General features: G+C 35.0%; 2 protein-coding genes across 9 annotated transcripts; one reads left to right on the forward strand and one right to left on the reverse strand.

Moving 5' to 3' along the window:
- The first annotated feature begins 4,865 nt into the window (after positions 1-4,865).
- On the forward strand, positions 4,866-10,186 carry LOC129304091 (auxin response factor 17-like). 7 transcript variants are annotated; one of them, XR_008591593.1, is made up of 4 exons: positions 4,866-6,903; positions 8,491-8,798; positions 8,915-9,057; positions 9,792-9,929. XR_008591593.1 is itself a non-coding variant. In XM_054943734.1 (3 exons), the coding sequence occupies exons 1-3, from the start codon at positions 5,836-5,838 to the stop codon at positions 9,990-9,992; spliced, it is 1,836 nt and encodes a 611-aa protein (XP_054799709.1). In that variant the 5' UTR covers positions 4,867-5,835; the 3' UTR covers positions 9,993-10,186. The 7 variants fall into 7 exon arrangements, 6 of the variants coding, with proteins under 6 accessions (XP_054799709.1, XP_054799707.1, XP_054799710.1 ...); XM_054943734.1 differs by having other exon boundaries at positions 4,867-6,903; positions 8,491-9,057; positions 9,792-10,186; XM_054943732.1 differs by having other exon boundaries at positions 4,867-6,903; positions 8,491-9,219; positions 9,792-10,185.
- Positions 10,187-14,809: 4,623 nt separating this feature from the next.
- LOC129301962 (uncharacterized) lies at positions 14,810-17,329 on the reverse strand. 2 transcript variants are annotated; one of them, XM_054940614.1, is made up of 3 exons: positions 16,266-17,329; positions 15,538-16,148; positions 14,810-15,437 (listed from the first exon to the last, which is right to left on the reverse strand). In XM_054940614.1, the coding sequence occupies exons 1-3, from the start codon at positions 16,620-16,622 to the stop codon at positions 15,425-15,427; spliced, it is 981 nt and encodes a 326-aa protein (XP_054796589.1). In that variant the 5' UTR covers positions 16,623-17,329; the 3' UTR covers positions 14,810-15,424. The 2 variants fall into 2 exon arrangements, with proteins under 2 accessions (XP_054796589.1, XP_054796590.1); XM_054940615.1 differs by having other exon boundaries at positions 14,810-16,148; positions 16,266-17,326.
- Positions 17,330-22,068: the final 4,739 nt, after the last annotated feature.

Below are 22,068 nucleotides of genomic sequence, written 5' to 3' on the forward strand. Positions count from 1 at the left end.
TATTATTGTCCAACATTTGATATAAAAGTATATGTATCCAAACATAAACAAAATAGGATATCCATAGAAATACTACCATCAGTTTCATGACCTCAAAGTGTACATAAATGAATTGTCTAAAAAAAAAATTCTTGTAAATTTGCTTTTCCTTTCCAAGAGAGGAGGCATATTTGCCATCCCCAAACAAAGCCCGTAATTTGTAATTTAATTTCACAATACCATTTATGCTTTAGATAAAACATCAGTAAGTACTGAAAATTATCATGTAACCACTTTATAATAATTCATACACTTTTAAAATACAATAAACACCACATTAATGTCTAAATAACTGAAATGTATTATAATTAGGGAATCATAATCCTCAGTTGTAAATAACATTCACTTAATGATAAATATTTAATTCACAAAAAAAATGTTAATCCCACTAAATGACATATATTGAGTATATTATCATGGAAAACCGCAACTTTTGCCAATCAACATAACGAAAGCATCAAGGATCAAGCTTTAATTTCAACATTTTCAAACAACTGACAAGCAAATAAATTCTCATCATTCACGTGCCAAAAAAAAAACTCTCTATTGAACATTAAAATGTTTAGCCATAAATATAATTTGAAGGAATTCATTCACAATTTTTTTCTTTAAAAAATTCCACACGAGCCATATAGATTCTTTAATGTTATAAACACCATTAACTGCCAAATAAAACCTTGATCGTTGAACAAAAATTTGCATATAAAGCTTCAAATTGATTAGGCTAATTAGTGACAAATATTACCTTTGCCTTTTAAATTAGCATATGGAGAGAATTTCTTTTCTCATCAAGCAATTCTCACCTTAAACTAACAAACTGCACAATTAAATGTATACATACTCATACACGTCCACTCATCACTAGAATCATTGGCAAAATTATAGTTCATATGCATACCTGTATGTAGCAAAAAACCAAGCTGCATTACCATAAAATGAGGTCGGGAGCAGATAACCGTCATCCGAGGCTCATTATCTAGTTAATAGCTCTTAAGATTGATGGCGACAGCTAGTGAAATCTAGTCTGAGTCGTGCCCAAGGACACTATCCTTAAGAGCTATTCCACCACACCGGGATAATCGCACGGCAACTCCCCAGAATTAAACAGACTCTTCCTACTAAAAGTAAGGACACAAAACAACAGAAATTCATAAAATAATCTCAGGTATATGCACAAAGAAACAATGTGGTAAAAGAGGAGAGAAAGGCTAAGAGCATAAAAGCTCCCCCAGAACATGTGGCAAGCACTGCCTTTTATAGGCAAATCTCATAATTCTGGGTCATAAAGTCACCTTAATCACAATTAAAAACAGTTTCAAATAATAATGATGTTTAAATTATACGTTACAAAATAATAAATAGACTTAAATAATAATTAATATTATTAATTTATAATAATTCCTTTTGAAATACTGAAAAATATTTTATAATATCCAACATGTCCCACAAAAAATCATCAATTAGTTATAATTTATGTCTTTAGTACTTGGATAGCAAAGTCATCTAAAATGTGTCAATTAATTCTGATATATTATTTTGATGATTGTTACTTACTAAATAATATTTGTGCATAACAAACATAGTTCTAGAATTGGAATAACATCCATGTCCAGGAAATAAAAATTAAACTATAAGACATAATTATATATCATTAGGCACCACTCTATTGATTTATTTGAATACATCTTTAATTTAAAGAACATAGTAATAATCTCCCTCTTCTCATCTATGTTTAATTGTTTATAATGGGCAGGACATTGAGTCCTCATAGTCATATATTGGTCATGACATGTATTGAGTCTCGAGGCGTAGAAGTTGATCGACCAACGTTAGAAAGCTGTTGCTCGATCTGCGATTTAGATAAGCGGAGAAAAACTCTTGCCACTTAGGAATGCTATTTTTTCACCCAGAATATGTGATTTTGTTCCAGGAGCATAAATAAACTTCCTAAGAAAAATAAACATAAAGTGTATATTTGAAAGATATGGAGGATATAACAAATAATTATGTAATACAGTATTGCAATAAAACAAGTATTGAATTCTCATTTTCCATGAGAAACATACCTGTAGTGCCACGTGAAGTCTCCATCACCATAAACCCTTGAGAGTTCCAACAAAAATTCTAAAAGTAAACAAAGTCTTCAGGATCATTTGCATTGTTACTGGGAAATACCAGTGTCCCTTTAGACTTATTACGAATATACAATGTCCCACCCATAGAAAAACACTTCAATGACCAAACTTTTCAATCTAAAAACGTGCTGTTTGCCGTGAGCAAAAGAGCCATGAGCCGTAGCCAACAGTTCCACTTCACTGATTCAAATTCAAAAATTTATAATTAATTTCACACATTTTTAAAAATTATGAATTAGGATTTTATAAAAAGCTTTAGATATTTATTTTCTAATCTAAAAAGAATTACTAAAAATATATTACCATTTCCCTTTGAAAATCTTTGATTATAAAGATAATTCATTTTTTATCTTCTTACGAGCCCTCATTGATTATAAGTTATTTTTTAATATATTTAAATACTCTTAAACTACATTAAAATATTACTAACCTAATTAAATTGAAGGGTAAGAATTTGATGTTACACTATCATTGTACAATTACATCGTTTAGGGTTCAACAGAGTACATTTAAAGGATGCACTTGTCTGAAGTATATTACCACACCTGGATGCATGACAATATTGTAACAGGATAACATGTAGTTATGTGCATTCACGACCCAATCTATTGAGATTGCATAAATATGAAAAGTTATACTTCTTGAAGTTCTTTTCTTTTCTTTTCTTTTTTCTTTTTTTTGCAAAAGTACTTCTTGATGTTCTTGAATACGGCAATATCAAATAAGAAGTGAAGTGAGTCATAAGGATGAATGACTCGACAATAAGAATTTTGTAGGAGTTTAAGAAGCAAAGCTTATGAAATCATCAAGTTTTCTGCAGATTTTAAAGAGCCAATGTTTTCAATTTTCATGTGTGCAAAATTTGTCAACACATAAACACTAAATCTAGATGCATAGATCCTGAAATGAACACATCAATTGATCAAATAAGGAAAAAGGAAAGTAACATGAAGCCATAAAACCAATATCTGTAAATATGCCATTGCTATTGTTGTAAATAGGAGGTTTCACTTTCTTTTAAGCTAAGCTTAAAGCAGCATTGTGGAGGACTACTCCTTTTTCAAACCATAAAAAGATTATGATATTATATAAAGTAGATAGAGCTAGTGAAGATAAAGGGGAGATAGCATGTGAGTGGAGAAAGAGGCATCATGCTCTAGAAGAAATTATTGAAATTGTAATGACATTGACACTCTTCTCTCATAAAATAGAGTTACAATTAATATTGTCAGTACTTTTGTTGGGTTTGATGGACAAAATAACTCATTGAGATAAGAAAATTCACCTAACCATGAGCACTCACCCACTAATAATAGTGCTTGTAGCCATTGGATAGAGGATAGAGAAGGTGACTAAGGAGAAGGATACTAATGTGAATGACCTAACATGAGTAGTGTTAGTTGTGGTCGAGGCAAATCAACAAGGAAATGTGATCATAGAACAAAGTTTCAAGAAGATGCCATGGTTGTTAGATGAAGAACTTTAAAAAATATTTAAAGAATGTGGGTGTGATGCTGCAAGATTATCCAAGATATATTAGTTTTTTATGACTAATGATGATATGCTTAGGGCAGCAATTTAATGTTCAACTTCAATGTGAAAGGAAGTGACAGTAAGGATGCTCTTTAGTTCTAATTAAATTGTCTTTTAACAACTTATGATGAATTTTATTAGTTGCTTAAAATATGAGTCTTGGGCATTATTGATGACTTTTGTATATTTTGTTTGCTACATGCTCAAAGTGTAATTCTTGAATATTATTAATGACTTTTGAATATTTTATTAGATGCTAAATATGTAGCTCTTGAGCTTAGAATGATGACAATTATTGATCTTAGTATTCATGTAAAAAAAATTTGATATTAATATTTGTATTTTGGTTTTCTTGGTAGGTATTTTTGTATCTTGGTGTTACTTGTTTTCATATTATTTTTTAGGCACCATCCATTTCTAAAATCAATTTTTTATATTAGGGTGATTTTTTTGTATCAAAGGATTAAATTTTTTATGCGTGTTCTTTGACATGGGTAAAGGAATTTATTGTTAATGGCCAACATATATAATTATTTTTTATGAAATTTTTTTATCCAATGTGTTAATTTTTTTTAAATATAATTGTTAATAAAAGTGTCACTTAACTGGGCAAAAGAAGTTAAAAAATTAAAATCTTTTTGTATAAAGGTGTGATGGTAATTTAATCATTGTTCTCCTCCCTTCTTAAACTAAATAAATGATAACTAAAAATCCCTCCCTTTCTCTTAAACAAAACACATTCTATATATTTTTTGTTATACACCTTAGGTAGGTCTTTTTTCCCTCTCTAATGATATTTTTTAACAACTTCTTAGTCCACATTTTCCCTCCATCTTAATTTCTCACCTTAGTTTTGTGTTCATACTTCATAATGATTCTCTTTAAAAAAAAAAAACTTTAGAAGGCTGCAATTTTTTTTTTTAAAAAGTCTGATATCCTAAAATTTTATTTAGGACAATTTTGCTCAAACTTAAAAAAAAAAAAGTAATTTTACACTGATATCAGAGTTGATTGATAATTGACCATTAATTGGTCTTGTATTTAACTGTAATTGCTGGGTGGCATTTTAAAAAAATTAAGAAAAAAAGCAGACACACGTGTCCTCCACCTCTTCTTCTTCCTCTCCTCCTTCTTCTTCCTTGCTCAAGCGTTTTCATCTTCTTTCCTCACTTAATGAAAAAAACCTGATCCCTCATCTTCCTCTTTCTTCACCTCTCATTTACTCCTCTTCTCATTTCCATCGTCGCTTAACATGACTTCGTTCTCTCTATCGATTGAAAGCTCCTCAATCTCAAGAAAGAAAAGCTCAGCCACTTTTGATTTTGCTAGCATGACATTCTTAGCGGCCGCAATCCCTCCTTCGTCGCCATCGTTCAGTCGATCAATTCCACCACGACCTTCAGACTACTCAATATGATGAAGGTATAGGAGTCATCAAAGTGTTGATTTGGGTTGGCTTGTAAGTTGTAGGAAGCTTCTTTGAGAGCTTGGACGATTTGGAGAAGCTGAGTGGTGCGATGGTTGGGCGTGGGGGGTCTTCCATGGATATAGCGGAGAGGAGGGAGAGAGAGAGAGATTGACGAAGAAGAATGAACTTGAATATTTGGGTACAGGGTTTGGTGTCTAAAGAAGAAAAGCTGTTTTTTCGCTTGTGGAAGGAGATTTAGAAATTGGTAGACTCCAAAAACATTGGCACCTGGGATACATGTAATTGCTTTTTTTTTTTTTTTTTTAACGCCATTTGGCTACCACATGACGGCCAAAATCAAATGCACACTTACTAACGGTGGTAACATGGCAAAATTTTTGTTTTTTCCCCTTCGAAGTTTTGAGGTAAAATTACTTTTAACAGAAGTTTAATATATTATTGGACAAAAAATTTTAAGGCATTTTTGTTCTCCACTCAGTTTCTCTCAGTTTATTTTTATTCTCTCTTTCATAAGCTTTTTGAGCTAAGCCGCGAATGAATCGGACAGGCCGGTTTCAAAATTCTCACACGAGCACAAACTCAGACTCCTCTCAACCCATGGTATAAAATTCATCAATTCTTCAATCTTTCTTCCAGAACAGAACTAAGACAACATTTCTACTCGCCTCTTTCATTCTTTGAACACCTGAACTGTGAATTATGCCTCTACCACCGTCTCGGCACCCGCCGGCTTGCCGTCTTCACCCTAAGATTTGGCTAGCATGCGCTGGCACTTCCGTTCAAATACCTACGCTGCATTCCAGGGTCTATTACTTCTCTCAAGGCCACTTGGAGCAAGCCTACTCGGCTCCCCCATCCCTCTCCCGTTTTCTCCTGTCCAAGCCCTTCATTCATTGTCGCTTCTCCTGTGTTGAATATCTCGCTGATCCTGTTACAGACGATGTCTTTGTCAAGCTTGTCCTCCATCCGCTCAGTGATTTCGACGCCACTCGCGACCACTTTCGTCCTGTCGGCGAATCAGCCGAAGCACAGGGCGATTTCAATGTCGGGTCGTTTGCCAAGGTTCTGACGCCTTCTGATGCTAACAATGGTGGTGGATTATCTGTTCCAAGGTTCTGTGCTGACTCCATCTTCCCGCCGTTGAACTTACAATCTGATCGGCCGAACCAGACATCAGCCGTCACTGACGTTCACGGCGCCGACTGGGAGTTTCGTCACATTTATCGAGTGACACCTCGGCAGCACTTGCTCACTACTGGATGGAATAAGTTTGTCGATCACAAGAAGTTGATTGCCGGTGATTCCGTGGTTTTCATGAAGAATTCCGCGGGGGATATGTTCATTGGGATTCGTAGAGCTCTGCCATTCGGTGCTGGGAACCGTGGCATTTGGGCCGGAAGTTGCGCCGAGATCGGTGGCGTGAAAACTAAGGTTGAGGAGGAGCAGCAGGAAGATTGCTATACTGTTTTAGGAGAATTTTCGAGGAATGGGAGGGGAAAGTTGTCCGCCAAGGCAATAGCGGAGGCAGCAGAATCGGCAGCACAGAACAAGCCGTTCGTGGTTGTGTATTATCCTCGGGCAGGATCGTCGGAATTTGTGTTGAAGGCGGAGGCCGTGGAGGAAGCGCTGAAAGTCAGATGGACTCCTGGAATGAGAGTCAAAATGGCTATGGATACTGAGGATTCGTCCAGGACGGCCTTGTTTCAGGGCACGGTCTATTCGGTAGATCACGGGCATCGGCCAGGTTCTCCTTGGCGCATGCTTCAGGTGTGCTTGCAGCCTCTTTTCACCTCTTAATATAGTTTGCTTCGTGATAGTTTCCTACTGGAATTGTGAATTTAACTGGTCTGGCAAATATTGCAACTGATAGCCTATATGAAAGCTTTGTAGTGTGAGATTCAAATTCAGATGAACATTGACGAGCTGAAAATTGTGCATGGAAATTGAAATATTACACCGAATGTTTTAAAGACTTTTGTTTGCATGGGGCATGTTCAACTTCCAAGAGCTCGGGATTCTCTCGCAGTAAAGGGAAGGGAATTTAAGACCCACGTTTTGGTATTGGTAAAATCTCGTAAACCAATGACGCCATCAATGGGAAATAGAAAATTACTGGAGTAGAACTATTTGTGACTTTTAGATTTTACTTCCCGGGCGATCTTTTGAATTCTAGATTGCATGCATTTGTCTTTGTATGATTTAAGATGAGTCGGGATATCATCTTTGGCAAAAACAAATTTCTTTGTTCTATATTTACGATTACTCCCTAGTTAACACGGATCTTGTCACATAACTTTCACCGACTTTAGCTTCCAAGGATTAGCTCATATTGTTCTTTTGAGATCTAAGGCAGTACTAACACTTAACCTGTCTAGTTCTGGGTCTAAAGTTGAGAGTATCTAACAGAGGAGAAATGGCCAATTGTAAATGTGATTATCATTTTGAAGGCTTTGACATTGTGTCTTTCTTTCTATCCCCTTCATTTTTCATAACTCGGTAGTTTCCCATGCATGGTGCGATTTGCTATAGCTTTTATATATATATATATATATATATTAGTATTTAGTGTATTGATTGTGGTCAATAATATTGATGGAGAATTGGACATACATACATAGTTTATAATATGTAAATTGTTATGTAGTGGTGGGATGCCCTCCATTGGTGGAACTGAAAGAGGATGGGGAGAATGGAGATTAGACGCTTTATTTGAATTTATTTAAGAGAAGGATAGAAAAGGAGTAAAATCTATTATTTACCAATACCATGTTGCCTTATTTTGCTTTTTCTTTGAATTAATGAAGTGACATGCACTAGAGGCTCTGCCTCTCTTTTTTCCCATTCATGGTCATGTGTAGAAGTTGGGTGATTCCTGAAACGTGGTTGAGCTTATTTTCTGATTTATACTTTTTGCAATTATATGTTTAGGGTTCTCTGATCTATAATATTGGTATATTGCTGACTCTCTTGAGAAGTGTTCTGAGTTTCTATTTTTCTTATTTTTTATGGACACAAGATGCGCATCATGTTCATGATTGAAACCAACAAGCTTAACTGTGATATTTATTTATTCATTGTTTGTTCAAAACTTCCAAGATAAATGGCCTTAATTGTAAATTCGATGCTAGAAGAGCAATACACATCTTTTCTATTTTTTGCTTCTGTTTTTGATTGTGCTTGTCATGTCAAAATCTCCCAAAGATAAAAAACACCAAAAACAGATAGTTGGTGTTACTTTTTTCATTTATTTGTCTAGTTTCGCGTCAGCAATCATAATTGGAATTCTAATGATTGCCCCCCTCCCTTTTCACACACGCATGCAAGTTATTGTTCTGAATGTTATCTATTTCTCAGTGGACTACCGTTTGCTTCTACTCATTTTTTATGTCCGCGTACAAGATTACATGGGATGAGTCTGAAGCGTTGCAGAATGCAAAGCGGGTCAGCCCTTGGCAGGTTGAACATATTTCCCATTCACCCCTGCTTCACATAGTTTTTCCCCCAGAAAAGAAGTTTAAAGACTCTCAGTATGCTGGGTTGCCAATTGATAGAGAGGAAGACCCCTCATTTACCACGACTAGATTCACTAATTCAGCAGTGACACGCTTGAATCACTCATTGTTGAAGGACAATACTTTTCCTGCAGGCATGCAGGGAGCCAGGCATGATCTATCTTCTGTGTGGAGATTTTCAAACTTACTAAATGATAACACTCATCTTTGTGCTGCTTGTTCTTATGTGAAGTGCTCAGTGCCTGAGTTGAAAACCGTGTCAACAGATTTACACATTGGCAGTTCTCAGTCAGGCAACTTGTCACCTGATAGTAAGAGTAGAATTCACTCCATTGGCAGACAGTTTGCTGGGGCCCATTGCTGCAACTCAACGAAACTTGGTGCTGGTTCATTTCAGCTATTTGGTAAGGTAATTCAAATGAATCAGCCGGTTGAAAGTGGCTTGCATGGTGCTGATTTAACTGGAAATAAGGTTTGCAATGCATCTGAATGTACTGACAAGCCGCTGGATCATTCAACTTACGCAAAATTGGTCAACAGGTTTGATGTTCAGCGCCAAAAAGCATCACTAGTTGAGTCATGTTATCTGTGAAGTATAGTCGTGTCTGTGTCGTGCAGATAAGTAGCTGTACAGGTATTTTATATCTTAGTGCATCGAGTTCATAATCATAAATGATTCAAATGTTAAAACTTCTGTTCAGAAACCAATTTTTTACTGAAAAAGTGACTCGCTTTATGGCATTTATTGAACAATCTCCAATTCATAACAATTCATGGAGGAGGGGTTTTTCCATTTAAGTGGTAGATTAATTTTGATAACCTTATATGCTTACAAATCGATTGATACTGTTGATTTATTTTACCCCATCAAGGGTTGGCTATTTTATGATCCTCTTCTTTTTGGTGGATTTTCTTTTCCTTTAGCCATGAGTTTGGCAATTATTGAATTATATGTTTTTTTTTTAATTCTTGATATTGATGAGAATGACAAGATGTAATTCTTCGCATAAAGTAACTTTATACAATTACACTCAAAATGCTGGTTAGTTTGATTTAGTTGGTCTGTTTAAGGTTGCAGCAGCATTTTGAGATTAATTTTTAAGTTCAATGAATTCTTGCTTAATTTAGTTTGCCTTTGTGCAGGCTAGCTGGAAACTGACTACTCTTGGTGTCGTGGTGGTAGTGTTATATCTGGAATCTGGAACCATAAGTCTTACGACAGAGGGATATGGCATTGTGTTGATACAGTACACTTTCTTTTGGGATGTGTCAGCCACTTCCTCCTCCTCCTCCTCCTCCTTCTCCTCCTTCTTCTGTTTTTTTTTTTTGGGGGGGGGTGTTTAAAGGTTAGAATCGTTAAGTATTTGTGGTGAATGAACAGCTCAGAGTATCTTAATATAGTACTATGATTGTATGCAGTAACGGACCAGAAAATTTAATTAATGGGGGCAAATTTTGGACCAAGTATAAATATGAAAATATTATATTATATTTTTAAATATTTATTAAATTAATATAAAAATATTTACTAAAATTAATTACTAAAGAACAAGTATGTTTTTATAATCATTTAATAGACAACAATATTTTTAGATATCTATGTTTCGTATTTTTAAATAATTAAATGGGATCAAAAATACAATTTTTTGGGGTTGGGGGCAAAATGAAATTTTTTCGGGGAGGAGGCAAGTGAAACTTTGAAGGGAATCATATGTAATTTTCTTCATATAAATAAAACCTAAAAATAATATTAGTCTTTTGTTGACACAAGTATGACCGTCGCTGATCGTGTGAAATTAACCCATAAATAAAATAACTTTCAAGGATGGAATAAAATAGAAAGAATGGAAAATAAATCTCATCTAAATAGATAAATGACAAAAGAATATCACAAAATAGTAATTATTTTGAAGTCTCTAGAAATTTGTCTCATACTAGATTTTTTCACAAAATAACTAGAGTCAGTGATTCAAGTAGGTTGGGTTTATCCAGATTTGACCCAAACTTGATAGGTCTAAATTTCTTGAGTAGTCCAAATGGCCAAATTAGGTTTAAACCTCTTCAGGATTCGAGTTGACCTAAATATTTAAATTATCAATTTTTTATTTTTAAAATTAATTATTTTTATTTTATAAAAAATATAAAATTTATTTTTTGGGATGCTAAAATGATGTAGAAAACTCAAATTTTTTTAAAAAATATATGGGTTTTAAAATTTAAAAATTAATATTGAAATACATCTTAAATGTAATTTCAAGATATTTTATAGATTTGTTTGTAGGGAGTATCAAGCATCATGTTGGGGGTGTTATGGAACTCAATAGGGGATTGGATTATGGGATTTCAACAAGCTCTAGGATAATCCAGCATCATTAAAGTAAAATTTAGTGCAATCAAGATGAGCCCCCTAGTGTCCAAATAGCTTGGCATTACCAAGATCTACATATACTTTGATTCACTTGAAGTGCTAAACCTGCTAAAAAGAGATTCTCTAGTCAACCATCCACTGCATAGCGAACTTAACAGAATTCACAACTTACTCTATGTAGATTAGCAAGTTGAACTTCATCATACTAAGAGGGAAAACATCACTTGTGCTGATTTTTTGGCAAGAACTAGTCATGATGCTTATAATGGGGCTCTTGATGATTCCCACAATTCCTATTGGCTACTTGGATTAGTACCTCAAAGACAAACCTCAAGTTGGATTGTAAGTTTTTTCTTTGATTTTTGTGACTAGGAGCTTCTCTTCTAGTCTTTCTTTCAAGCTTTTACTTGCCTTTGTTTTTCATAAAAAAACAAGAAAGATATTTTATACATTAAAAATAATAAAAAAATATGACAATATAAATATTTTTAATTTTTTAAAAATATCTATAATAATGTACTGAAATATATGGTATATTAGTATAAAATGACTTAAAACTTAAAAAAAATTATTAATGTTTAATATATTATAGATATTTTTTAAATGAATTTTTTGTATTTAAATATTCAAGGCCAAGCTCGAATTTGATCAAGATTGGCTTGAGTTTTTTGGGTCTATTTAGACTGGCCTGAATAGACTTGAACATTAAAAAATAAAAACATAATTTTACCAAGTTTGGCTCTAAATTTTTTTAAGTTTATTTGGGTTAACTTGTCAAACTTGGTTGAATTAACATATCTAAAAATAACCATAATATTTTCAAAAATAAATGATCATTTGAGTAGCAAATGACTACTTCCATTTTAAAATAGTTTGTAAAATGACTATTTCTATTCAAATAAATTCACATTGCCTTCCCGTTTCATTAAATAACTAAAATTCTTCCTCCATTTATAAATTAAATTATTAAAATCGCTCTATTTTATTCTCTTTTTTCTTTAAACATCTCTCACCTGCTTTCCCTTCCTTCATTCAACAAAAAGAAACTTTTTGGAATTATTGTTCTCGACCAACCCCCTTCTCTCTCTCTCTCTCTTTCAAATTTCTATTCTTATTTCTATATTAGCTATTTATTTATTCGTATTTTCCCCCAAGCCAAATAGAAAGATGGAATGACTTGCCACAATTCACCAAACGAGTAAATGCCCCGCCTTCAATCCCTCCAACGGCACTCGAGTATTGCAAGGCCATCACACCATGGCATTAAACATGCAAGGGAACAATCATTCTGAAGGAATGCCTGGAAACACATATTCCTCAGGGATCACCAAAATGATTAGATTGAATTGTTTTGATGTCACCTTGCATTGGTTTTCCTTTTTTCTTGATCCCCGCAAATGGGCGTGATTATTCAGCTTTACCCATACACTCATGCAAACTTTGCTTTGTGACATTTTTCTTTTCTTTTTGGAGAATAACAATTAAGGACCCAGAAAGGATGTTAATGTAAAATAAGGATTTGTTTACCGCTAAAATTTCAAAATTTGCCGGGAATTTATAACTTCAAGATCCTTATTTTACATGAACAATTCTTACGTGTCCTCAATTATCATTCTCTCCCATCTTTTTGTTTTTACTTTTTAGCAAATGGGAGATCAAATTATCGGTCTGGATTCCCCAAACGGGCAACATGGAGCATGAAATGCTTTCAGAAAAGGAAAATGATTTTCACCCTATAATACCTCTTTGTGGGGCCGCAGCTGTTCGTATGCCAGAGATTGGGATCATGCAAATTTTTTGCAGAATGCAGTTAGACACGAGTTAGCTTGTGGTGTGACATGTCCCTTTAGTGATCTGGTGGCAACTCAGGTCCTTTTCTTTTCTCTCACTTTTTATTTCATTTCCGGACTGGCTAGATTTATTAGGCAGTTTGCAGATTATGTGAGGTAGTTTACTGCTAGTTTTGATGTGAGGCTTATATTACTGGTCGCGAGGCAGTCAAGGTCTTCAATTTCTCCAGTATTGATTTTTTTTTTTTTATTTCGAAGTTAGAATTATTATGACTGTTCGGACTTCCAGGAGATCAATATTGAAACTATTGCTCAATGCCCCCCTCTTCTTTTCCTGCCGAGGGTAGAGGTCTAAGAAACAGTTCGTGAAGATAGCTAAGGATGGCTTGATTTACCAATCATGTCTCTTGTAAGCGAAAATCAATTTGCTAATGCAGGTGAGAAAGACCGCTTTGATTAGGCCCCTGTCTTCTGGCAAATATTACTTTTAATTGCAAATATGCAGTGTATGCAATAGTTTTGGATTTCTCCATGTTTAAATTGCTTGCGGACGTGTGCTGTTGCATCTTATTTGGTTCTATTCATAAAATTCCCAAATTTCAATTCTGTTTCGTATGTATTTAAATTTTAAAAATGAAGTTGCAAGACCATTTGATTTTGACCAGCGGGATAATGTTGCCTCAACAACCTAGGCTACAAAAGCCTCCATGCTCCAGTTTGTACATTTTTTTCGGTTTCTTTTTGAATAATGAGAATATTATCGAGCTGAACTGAAGCTACCCCTGAGGAATTGGGTGGAGACATTTGCTTACCACTCGCAGTTTTGCAATGCCAGGATTTGACATCTAATTGGAACCTGAGTGTGTGTGTGTGCACTCCCTCTGTTTCTATTTCTAAAAGAACCCATTATTTTTTATGAAAATAAAATTATGTATTTCAATAAACATTTATTATATATTTATTAAATCACCTCTCATAATTTATATTATTGAAAAATAATTAATGTATGCTTATGTTGATTAACATAAATTATTTTAGTCTAAATTTTTTATTTTTAAATATAATTATTATATTTAATTAATTTTTTTAAATTATGTGATATGATTTATATTATATATATATAAATAACGAGGGTATATCTGCGATCTGCGTGCACACTGCCAATAAGTTTTGCCGGGAGATTCCTTCGTTTCTCTCTATGCTCTATTCTTTAAGTAAACCCCCCCGAGCTCCAACTCTCATGCAACTCTCATGCGGGGTGTTTGAGTATCGGCAGGGCATCAAATCTGATGCCACTAAAGTTATAAATGGTGCAAATTTAATCTATAAAAATTATTACAATTTTTAATATTAAATTTATATTTCCTTTACTTAAAAATATAAGATATTTTTTAAAGAGTTGAATATTAAAAAATATGAAATATTTTTAATCTTTCGAGATGTAATTATTATTTTTTTTCAAAAGTACCCCTATTGATAATGACTTTATATTTATTAAAGGGTGTTTAATAAAGGTAAATATGAAAAAATAAAATTAATTGAAAGTACATAATTACTTTATTATGGATGAAATTCGATTGGAAATGCTTTGCATTTTTAAACGTAGTGAGTACTCCCCAATCCTATTCATAAACATTTTTAGAAGTACTTCTTAATTAAAAAATATAAGATACTTTATAATAATTAAATTATTTTTTAATTTTATCTTTTTTTAATTAGCATGAAGGTATTTAATGTAATTATATTACTATTTAAAGTTAAAGATAAAAATAAAAGTGCATCTCATTTTTTATTATAAAAAAATTAACTTTCTTAAAATGTGTAAAATAATTAAAAATATCTTATAATAAATATCGAAAAGGGCATTATTCAAAATATATTGCTAATTTATAAAAAATTGATATTAAATATAAATCATTCATATTAAATTGTCAAGACACGTGAACATATTTATTAAAATTTTTATCATTTATATAATTTTTTATTTTAAAAAATATAAAATAAAAAAATTAACTTTAAATTGTCAATTAATTTGGATAGTCTAAATTTAGTGAAGGGCTGAGGAGCGTTTTGGAAAGCCAACTCCACAGGACTGCGGGATGTAGGGTGAGCCAGTGAGGAGTTTTGTTTTCATCATCATAATCATCATCTCCGTTGGTTTCAAAGTGAATCGAATCAGACAAAAGCTTCCTGAGAGCAAAAGAAGATGCTTTTGATGTTAAAGCCAGCCAGCCCAGGAATGTCACGGTGCTCCCTCCCTCGCATTCCTTTGCCTCCTCCTACTATAACCACTAACGGCTGTCTTTCATTGCTCTGGACTCGGATGAAAGAAAAATTTACAGTGTTATCCGATTCGACCCGGTTTACCTTCCTACGACAGTCCATGACTATGCGCTTACCCTGTTCTCATCTTCCTTTTGCTTTTGAGAAAACTTTTCTCCTTTTAATATTACAATACAATACAATGCAGGAAAATCCCAAGTTTCCATAAAATTTAGCCCTCCTAGCTCCTGCAAAATCATTGATCTATCGTCAACTTTGTTTTGAAACCTAGAACCAACATTCAGTTTGAGAATCTTCTTCGTCGCCTTCTGCAGGAAATACTTGGCACCGAAGTTTCAACTATGGTAACTGTTAAAAAACAAAAAACAAAAAAGAAAGTTTAAGAGTACATTAGGTCCAGCTTCGGCTGATTGAGTTATTTCTGCAGCACTCGCTGATGTTTCTTTACCTCTTACTGCAAAAGTCCAAAAGCTTCTTCCTCCCTTCCACAATCTCATCAAAGAAATCGTCCAGCTGTCCGATGATGTTTTCTGCTCCAGATCTCAGAATCCCAAAACAGCCTCTCAAATTCTCCACTCTCTCTCTCATCCCGCTCTCTGTTTCCCACTCGATCACCATCCCCTGCGATACTTTTCTCTCTAATTCCCCTCTCAGCTCCTCCATCGCCATCTTCGATCTCCTGAACTCGTATAGCAGAATTCCCGGCGTCCCGTCGATCTGGGCGATCTCCCCTGCTACTCGCTGCTGTAATCTCGCCGTCGAGATCATAAACGCCGATCCGAAGAACAGGCAGCCTTCGTATCCCCCCAGTACGGAATTCGACGATTCCGGCCAGCAGTACACCGAGCCGTATAACAGAATCATGAGCAGCAACGAGCTCACGTTTCTCATTGCGTACAGGACTCCCCTGAACCCGCTGAATCCGTTCAGCTTCGATTCGATCGCCACCTTCTCGTCGAAACGCAGGGAGAGCGGTTGGATTCTCGTTTCCATTAAAGCTCGATTCTCCTCCTCCAGTCCCACCGCTTCTCTGCGGCACCCTGAGATTGCTCTTATTACCTGTTGAGAGAGGGGGGAAAACCTTAATGATTCAATACGAAAACTCTATTCCAAGGCTGTTTGATCGTTTATTTTAATATATTCGGGGAGGAAACAAAGAATTGTGATCGACCTGACCTGGCGACAGAGTTGTGGGGTTAGCTGACGATGAGAGTCAATGGAGGAAGTGATGTTGAAGCCAGCAGAGTAGTAATTCTCGATTCCAGAAATGCCAGACTTGAGGACATGGCAGGCTTCCCAGAGCTTGGAGCTTTCGTCCATGTACTCGTCGAGCCACTTATCACCTACAGGCAGGTGGAGCTTCTGGACGAGAAGGGTCAGCTGGGTGTGGAAGGATCGCAGAAGCGAGAGCGCCCTTTGAAGGAATTGAATTGACATGAAGTTATTGGAGAGGAAGACTCGCTCGAGATCGTCAAGTCCCCTGGTGAGAAAGGAGTAGAAGCCATTAACAGAGTTGGACGAAGAGGGATCCATTATAAGTCCAAGAGAGTAACGTGAATTAAATAGAAAAGAAAAGAAAAAGGAAAAGAAGGAAAAGGGTTAAAAAAGAGAGGAAAAGAAAAGAAAAGTGCGGAGAAGCAAGGAGAGGAAGGAGAAGGAGAAGGGAGAGGAGGAGAAAAGGTAGTGAAGAGGGGAGATATTTAAATTGAGAGAGAGAGCGAGAGAGAGGGAGGGGGGGAGGCATGAGAAAGCAGAACAAGAAAAGTGAAAAAGAATGGAAGAATGGAAGGGAGGGAATATCTTCAGAAGCACAGGTTTCTAAGGTTGAAAAGGATTGTTGGGGGCAATGATGGGTGTTTCCTACAGAGGGGGAAGGATGATTGGCAATATGCCATTTACTTGTTTCAATTAGCAGAAAGGAAGAGAGGTCAAGGGAGAAAACAACAATGAATTTGTAATGGAAACCAAGTAGTTATTCGCGAGGACGAAGATAGTTAATCAATTCTATGCAAGTAATATGGAACCGAGTCAGACACGCAACGTTAAATCCTTCAATTCATTTTCCCTTTGTTCTCTGCTATGCGCCCTTTCAAAGTTTATGACACAAAGATCAACACTCCGAGCACATTCAAACTGCTTCTTTTGATTACATTAATTATATAATTAGCGGAAGAACCTACGAAAGGAGGTAGCAGCAAGTGGGTTTTTGATGTTGAGTATATAAACGTGTGCAATGTGAGATTCAGACTTTGTGTCATGCAAGGTTTGACTGGACTCGTTGGGTTTGTTTCCGTGGCCTCCATTTTCTTCCCATCCTGATCCATGCAGCTTCCCCGTCCATCTGATTTGAGTGTTCATTGGCTTCTTCTTTCCCTATTTTCTTCCCTCGAGCTTCTGAATTGGCTCTTCGTCCCGCACCCTATTATATTGGAATTTGCAGTTTTGTTATTCCTAGATACACACTCTCTTGTTGCATGATGTGGCTGCTTCCACTTTTGTGCTTCGTAATTTTCTAACATATACGGCCAGTCTTTTTTGGCCATGTGTAATCCTCTCACTAAATTAATTTTCTTCACCACCTCTTGATCTTGTGACCCCAAAAAACAAAAAGGATTATGCCTCGTCATGCTCTCGCGTTCCCTCACCTTTTACCGTATTTAATTAATTACTTGAATTTAATTATATCATGAACTGGAATAACCAACAAGTAGCAAAATTAATTAATAAGAGTAATTATGTGCAGATGCTACATGTCATTGATTAAGCAGGCCTTACTGCCCATCAAGCGACAGATATTGGTAGGAGAAAAGGGATATAGAGCTCTCTCTGCGCAATGATTGCTCGGTATTGTGAGTGGGTCCTATTATGTGCGCATCTTACCAAATGGGTATTAATTGATTGATCGTTTTTATTCACCAATTGAAGGCCACGAAATGCTGTGTTTCCTTTATTCTCTTTGGAGAAATTAAAATACCCGATATGTGTGATTCTTTATCTTTCTTTTCTTATTAGTAGTGATTATCAACTTATTAGTATTTTATTCAAATAGTTGAGGAAGTGGGGAAGCGGGGGACCAAGCAATCTAAAGTATGCATTGGGCAAAGTAAACATCTTAATTAAATGTGGAAATGGATGGGTGCTCGTGGGCTTTCGGAGAATGAGACATTTCAGAAGTATGTTGGTCTTTTAAGATTTCATCGGAAAGTGAAGATTGGAATTAAGGATAGGTTTAAAAAGATTGCTCCATCGCATTGATATGGCCATTCCTCAATCTTCACGTCAGACAAATCATCTTCCATTTCTTGACTGACGTCTTTTATTCTTTTAGTTTTCTTCATTCAAAAGCTCGATGCATGGAACAACTTGAGTTTTATTGATTTTCTCGTTCTGGCCAAAAAAAGAAAAAAGAAAAGCTCGGGCAACTTAATCACATTAGCATTTTAAGATATTTCCTTAAGCATTTAAGAGAACAACATGGCATTTTTTTTTTCACTCCACGGAAAAGTGAAATTGTTTTTAGTTAAAGATAGAAGTTTTTTGTTTATTTTAATGTTGCTGTGATTCAACCAGCTGACCGGTTTAGTCAAATTGATTCTCATTCATCCAACCACTAAAGTGAGATGGGTTGAACACAGCATATATGATATATAGTAAAATGTATTGTTGATTGGATATCATGCATGATTATGGAGCTTGGAATGATCACAAGACCTGAGTGTGCCGACTATCCCAAATAAATAAAATGCACTATAGTACTAATATAGTTAAATTAAGTTGGCGTATTTAATTAAGGCTGGCGCTTTCAAACTAGCTCAAAAATGTAAACGAGATGCCTTCTATTCTTGAGTAGCAAACAAAATGGCTTCTGAGAATCCAACCGCTGCCTAGTCAGAATTGGTAGTCTGGATTTAGGATCTGCTGGCGCACAAGCCCTTGCCTGCTTATGTATAGTAAGAGTGTCATATTCCTCATTCAGCTGAGCAAAAGCTATGAAGATCCATGTGGGGTTCAATGAAATTTACCAAAACCAGCGGTGATGGGTCGTTATTGCAATTTCTTTCAAATTTCAATCCCATATGTGTACGGTTGAGAATAATTAAAGAGCCTATATATATGTGACATGATATTATTATTATGTACGAGTTTGCGCATGCATTGCAGTTATATATCTGTGGGCCCATTCGTAGACCCAAAGTAAACCCATCGAACGGATGGATTTATGCGATCACCGTCTCTTTGATATAATTTGTTTTAATAATTGCATCCTCATCATGATTTTCACCTGGAAATTAAGTCTGCGTACAAGAATATTTCATTCTTTTGCGGATGCTCTTTATGAGATAGGTACAAGAGTGGCCAAGAAATGATCAAAATGATACGGGACGGGAATGATTATTTACCAAGAAAATTTGGTAAGTCCAATCTTTGACTAGTTGCTCCTCGTATTAATTCTCAAAAAAAAAAATTAAAAAGATCAAATTTTATTAAATCACCAAAAAAAAATTACAAACACAAAAACACATAAAACCTAAATTCCATGGATCAGCACAAAAACAACATACTGGAACAACAAATATAACAAGAGAGAAAAAGCACACTGGCCACTATAATTAAGGTAGGCATTACAAACATAACAAACAAACGTAAAAAGTTTCAAATGAAAACAAGAGACCAGCAGCCCAATGACTGCTGCTCTGAAAAAACACTCGCAATAAGCAAAGTTAAAGCCAGCATGTTGAATAACATGCCAACATTATTTTGAAGAACGGGCCACTAATCCTCAATTAATATGGTGTTAATTATATGGGACCACTAACATTCTTTAATTATTTTTTCCATGCTCTTTAATTCTGATGAGATGTCAGACGATTTCCATAAAAAGCTCAATTTTTCACCTTGGGCATTTCTGCGATGAATTAGCATTGCAAGCTACCTTAGCTACGTGTTGCATATTTTTTCGTGCATTCGTTTCGTTCTTTTAACGTTAGGTTAATCAGACAAAACATAATTAATGGATTCGCCCTCAGTTATAGTCTCATAAAATTACTGGTGGCAATTGAATAGGGCTTCAAAAAATAAATTTCATTTTAGCGGCGGCGAAATTCAATCGCCACTCAAGATCACTTTTATAGCAAAAGGCTATCATAAAATAATATTGTCGAGGCAAGAACTACAACATATGATGAATGATGATTGATGACAAGAGCTTGACATCTTTCACAGCACATATAAATCACACTCAGCATTATGATTCTATTCTCCTGCTTTCATTTTTAATTAATTAATTAATAATAATAAATAATAATAATCAGTACTACGCTGAGAAAACATGTATTAAGATGAACAGTATACAAACATAGACAACTCAAGTGTTTCAGTGCTGGGAACTTTTTTTCACATGCATGATTCTCTACTTTAAGCCATAATTTGTCTGTGTTGTAATTTAGTGTCACTTGTACTGCATTATTGCCTTTTCTCTTGACTATTGGAGAGCAAGGACCAAGATTTGGAATCTGATTCCCCATTTAGTCTGGAATTGATTAGATAATTTTTAGATACGCGAATAATCTTATACTAAAGAGCGCTAATTACTAAATTAAGATCTGACTACACACAAGCACCCCCCCTCCAGTCTGATTCTTTTGTTATAATACAATAAAGATTGCCAGGTGTTTTAATAACAAATGTTATAACTTGTAGGGAATGCAAACACAGTAATCAATATTTTTAATCACTCACTCAAATTGAGAAGGGTCATCCTTCCCCAACCAAATGAGAAATTTAAAAGAAAAAGAAGAGACTGGAAAATGTATACATGTTGGATTTTTACCCGTGGAAATAAATTAAGAAGAATCAATACAGTTGATGAGTTTTACCTTTTTGGGAATTAATTAATAAAAGGGCTTCAAACCGAAAGGGAAAAAGGGCATATTTGTATTTGTAGGAGAAAGATGTTCCCAGTCCCACCAAGCTGTCAGAAACAAGAACAACTTACTCATGGAGGACTAAAGAAATCTAGAGCCAAAGCCAAAAGTGAAGCGCGTGGGGCAAGTGGCACCCATAGAACCAAGGGTTAAAGGATGAAAATATTTCAAAATACTTTGTGAAGAACGCTTGATATTTTAATTTTTTTTTAAACAATGTCATCTTAGAACTTAAAAAAAAAACAAAGTGCAATTTTATCATATCGTTAACTAAACAAACAGAACAGAATTTTTTTTTTTTTAATTGTTGACCAGAGCTCTCTCCTTCTCGCTCATTGTCGCTCCCCGGTACTGCCTCCATATTTCCACATTTTGTTTACAAGCCAGTGAAGAAGAAATAAGCATCCAGTGCTTCCAATATCCATGAATCAGCTTACCTACAATTCATATTAAGCCATCTAAAGTGTTTCACAGAAAATCACTTTCATTCACACTGAGATGAGATGAAGGAGGTAATGTTGTAGTAATTATATATGTGTGTTAAAATAAGTCTTGCATTATTTAAATGAATAGTGCTCTTAGTGTATAAATATTAAGGAATGAAATAAAATGGGTTTGCATGTATGAAATAGGCCAACTCAAGGCAATCACAGTTGAAACATTCATGCCTTTGCCTTCAACCTATATATAGTTATGGATGCAGACAGAATAGTGTGCTTGTCTCTTGAGCTTTCGAGGCTTTCTTTCCTCCTCTGATGTTCTTCTTCTTCATTTAAGTTTGCTAATGTTTGTTGTTCTATGCCCTTACCTTTTGCAGGACGTGTTTATTTAATCCTGAGGAACTGCCGGCCCACCATACAAATGTATCAAAATGATTTTTAAGAAGAATATTTTTTAGCATGACTTAAGCAATTTTTGATTACCTCCATAACACCAACAGGTAATAGTTATTTATAGTGTCACTACTTCATCACTACTTGCAAAGTGATGCAGAACAACTTAATCTCGAAACTTCACGCCTCCTAACATCATCTAATTATTGATAAGCAACAGTA

The sequence above is a fragment of the Prosopis cineraria genome, unplaced genomic scaffold (genome assembly GCF_029017545.1).
Source record: "Prosopis cineraria cultivar Desert tree isolate PC_DT_omini unplaced genomic scaffold, ASM2901754v1 PC2, whole genome shotgun sequence".
Lineage (NCBI taxonomy): Eukaryota > Viridiplantae > Streptophyta > Magnoliopsida > Fabales > Fabaceae > Prosopis > Prosopis cineraria.

Coding starts and splice junctions, on each gene's coding strand:
- LOC129304091 (XM_054943732.1), top strand. CDS start 5,836: ATGCCTCTACCACCGTCTCGGCACCCGCCGGCTTGCCGTCTTCACCCT. Junction 6,904..8,490: donor CTCCTTGGCGCATGCTTCAG/GTGTGCTTGCAG, acceptor TCTATTTCTCAG/TGGACTACCGTTTGCTTCTA. Junction 9,220..9,791: donor AGCGCCAAAAAGCATCACTA/GTTGAGTCATGT, acceptor GCCTTTGTGCAG/GCTAGCTGGAAACTGACTAC.
- LOC129301962 (XM_054940614.1), bottom strand. CDS start 16,622: ATGGATCCCTCTTCGTCCAACTCTGTTAATGGCTTCTACTCCTTTCTC. Junction 16,149..16,265: donor CCCCACAACTCTGTCGCCAG/GTCAGGTCGATC, acceptor CTCTCTCAACAG/GTAATAAGAGCAATCTCAGG.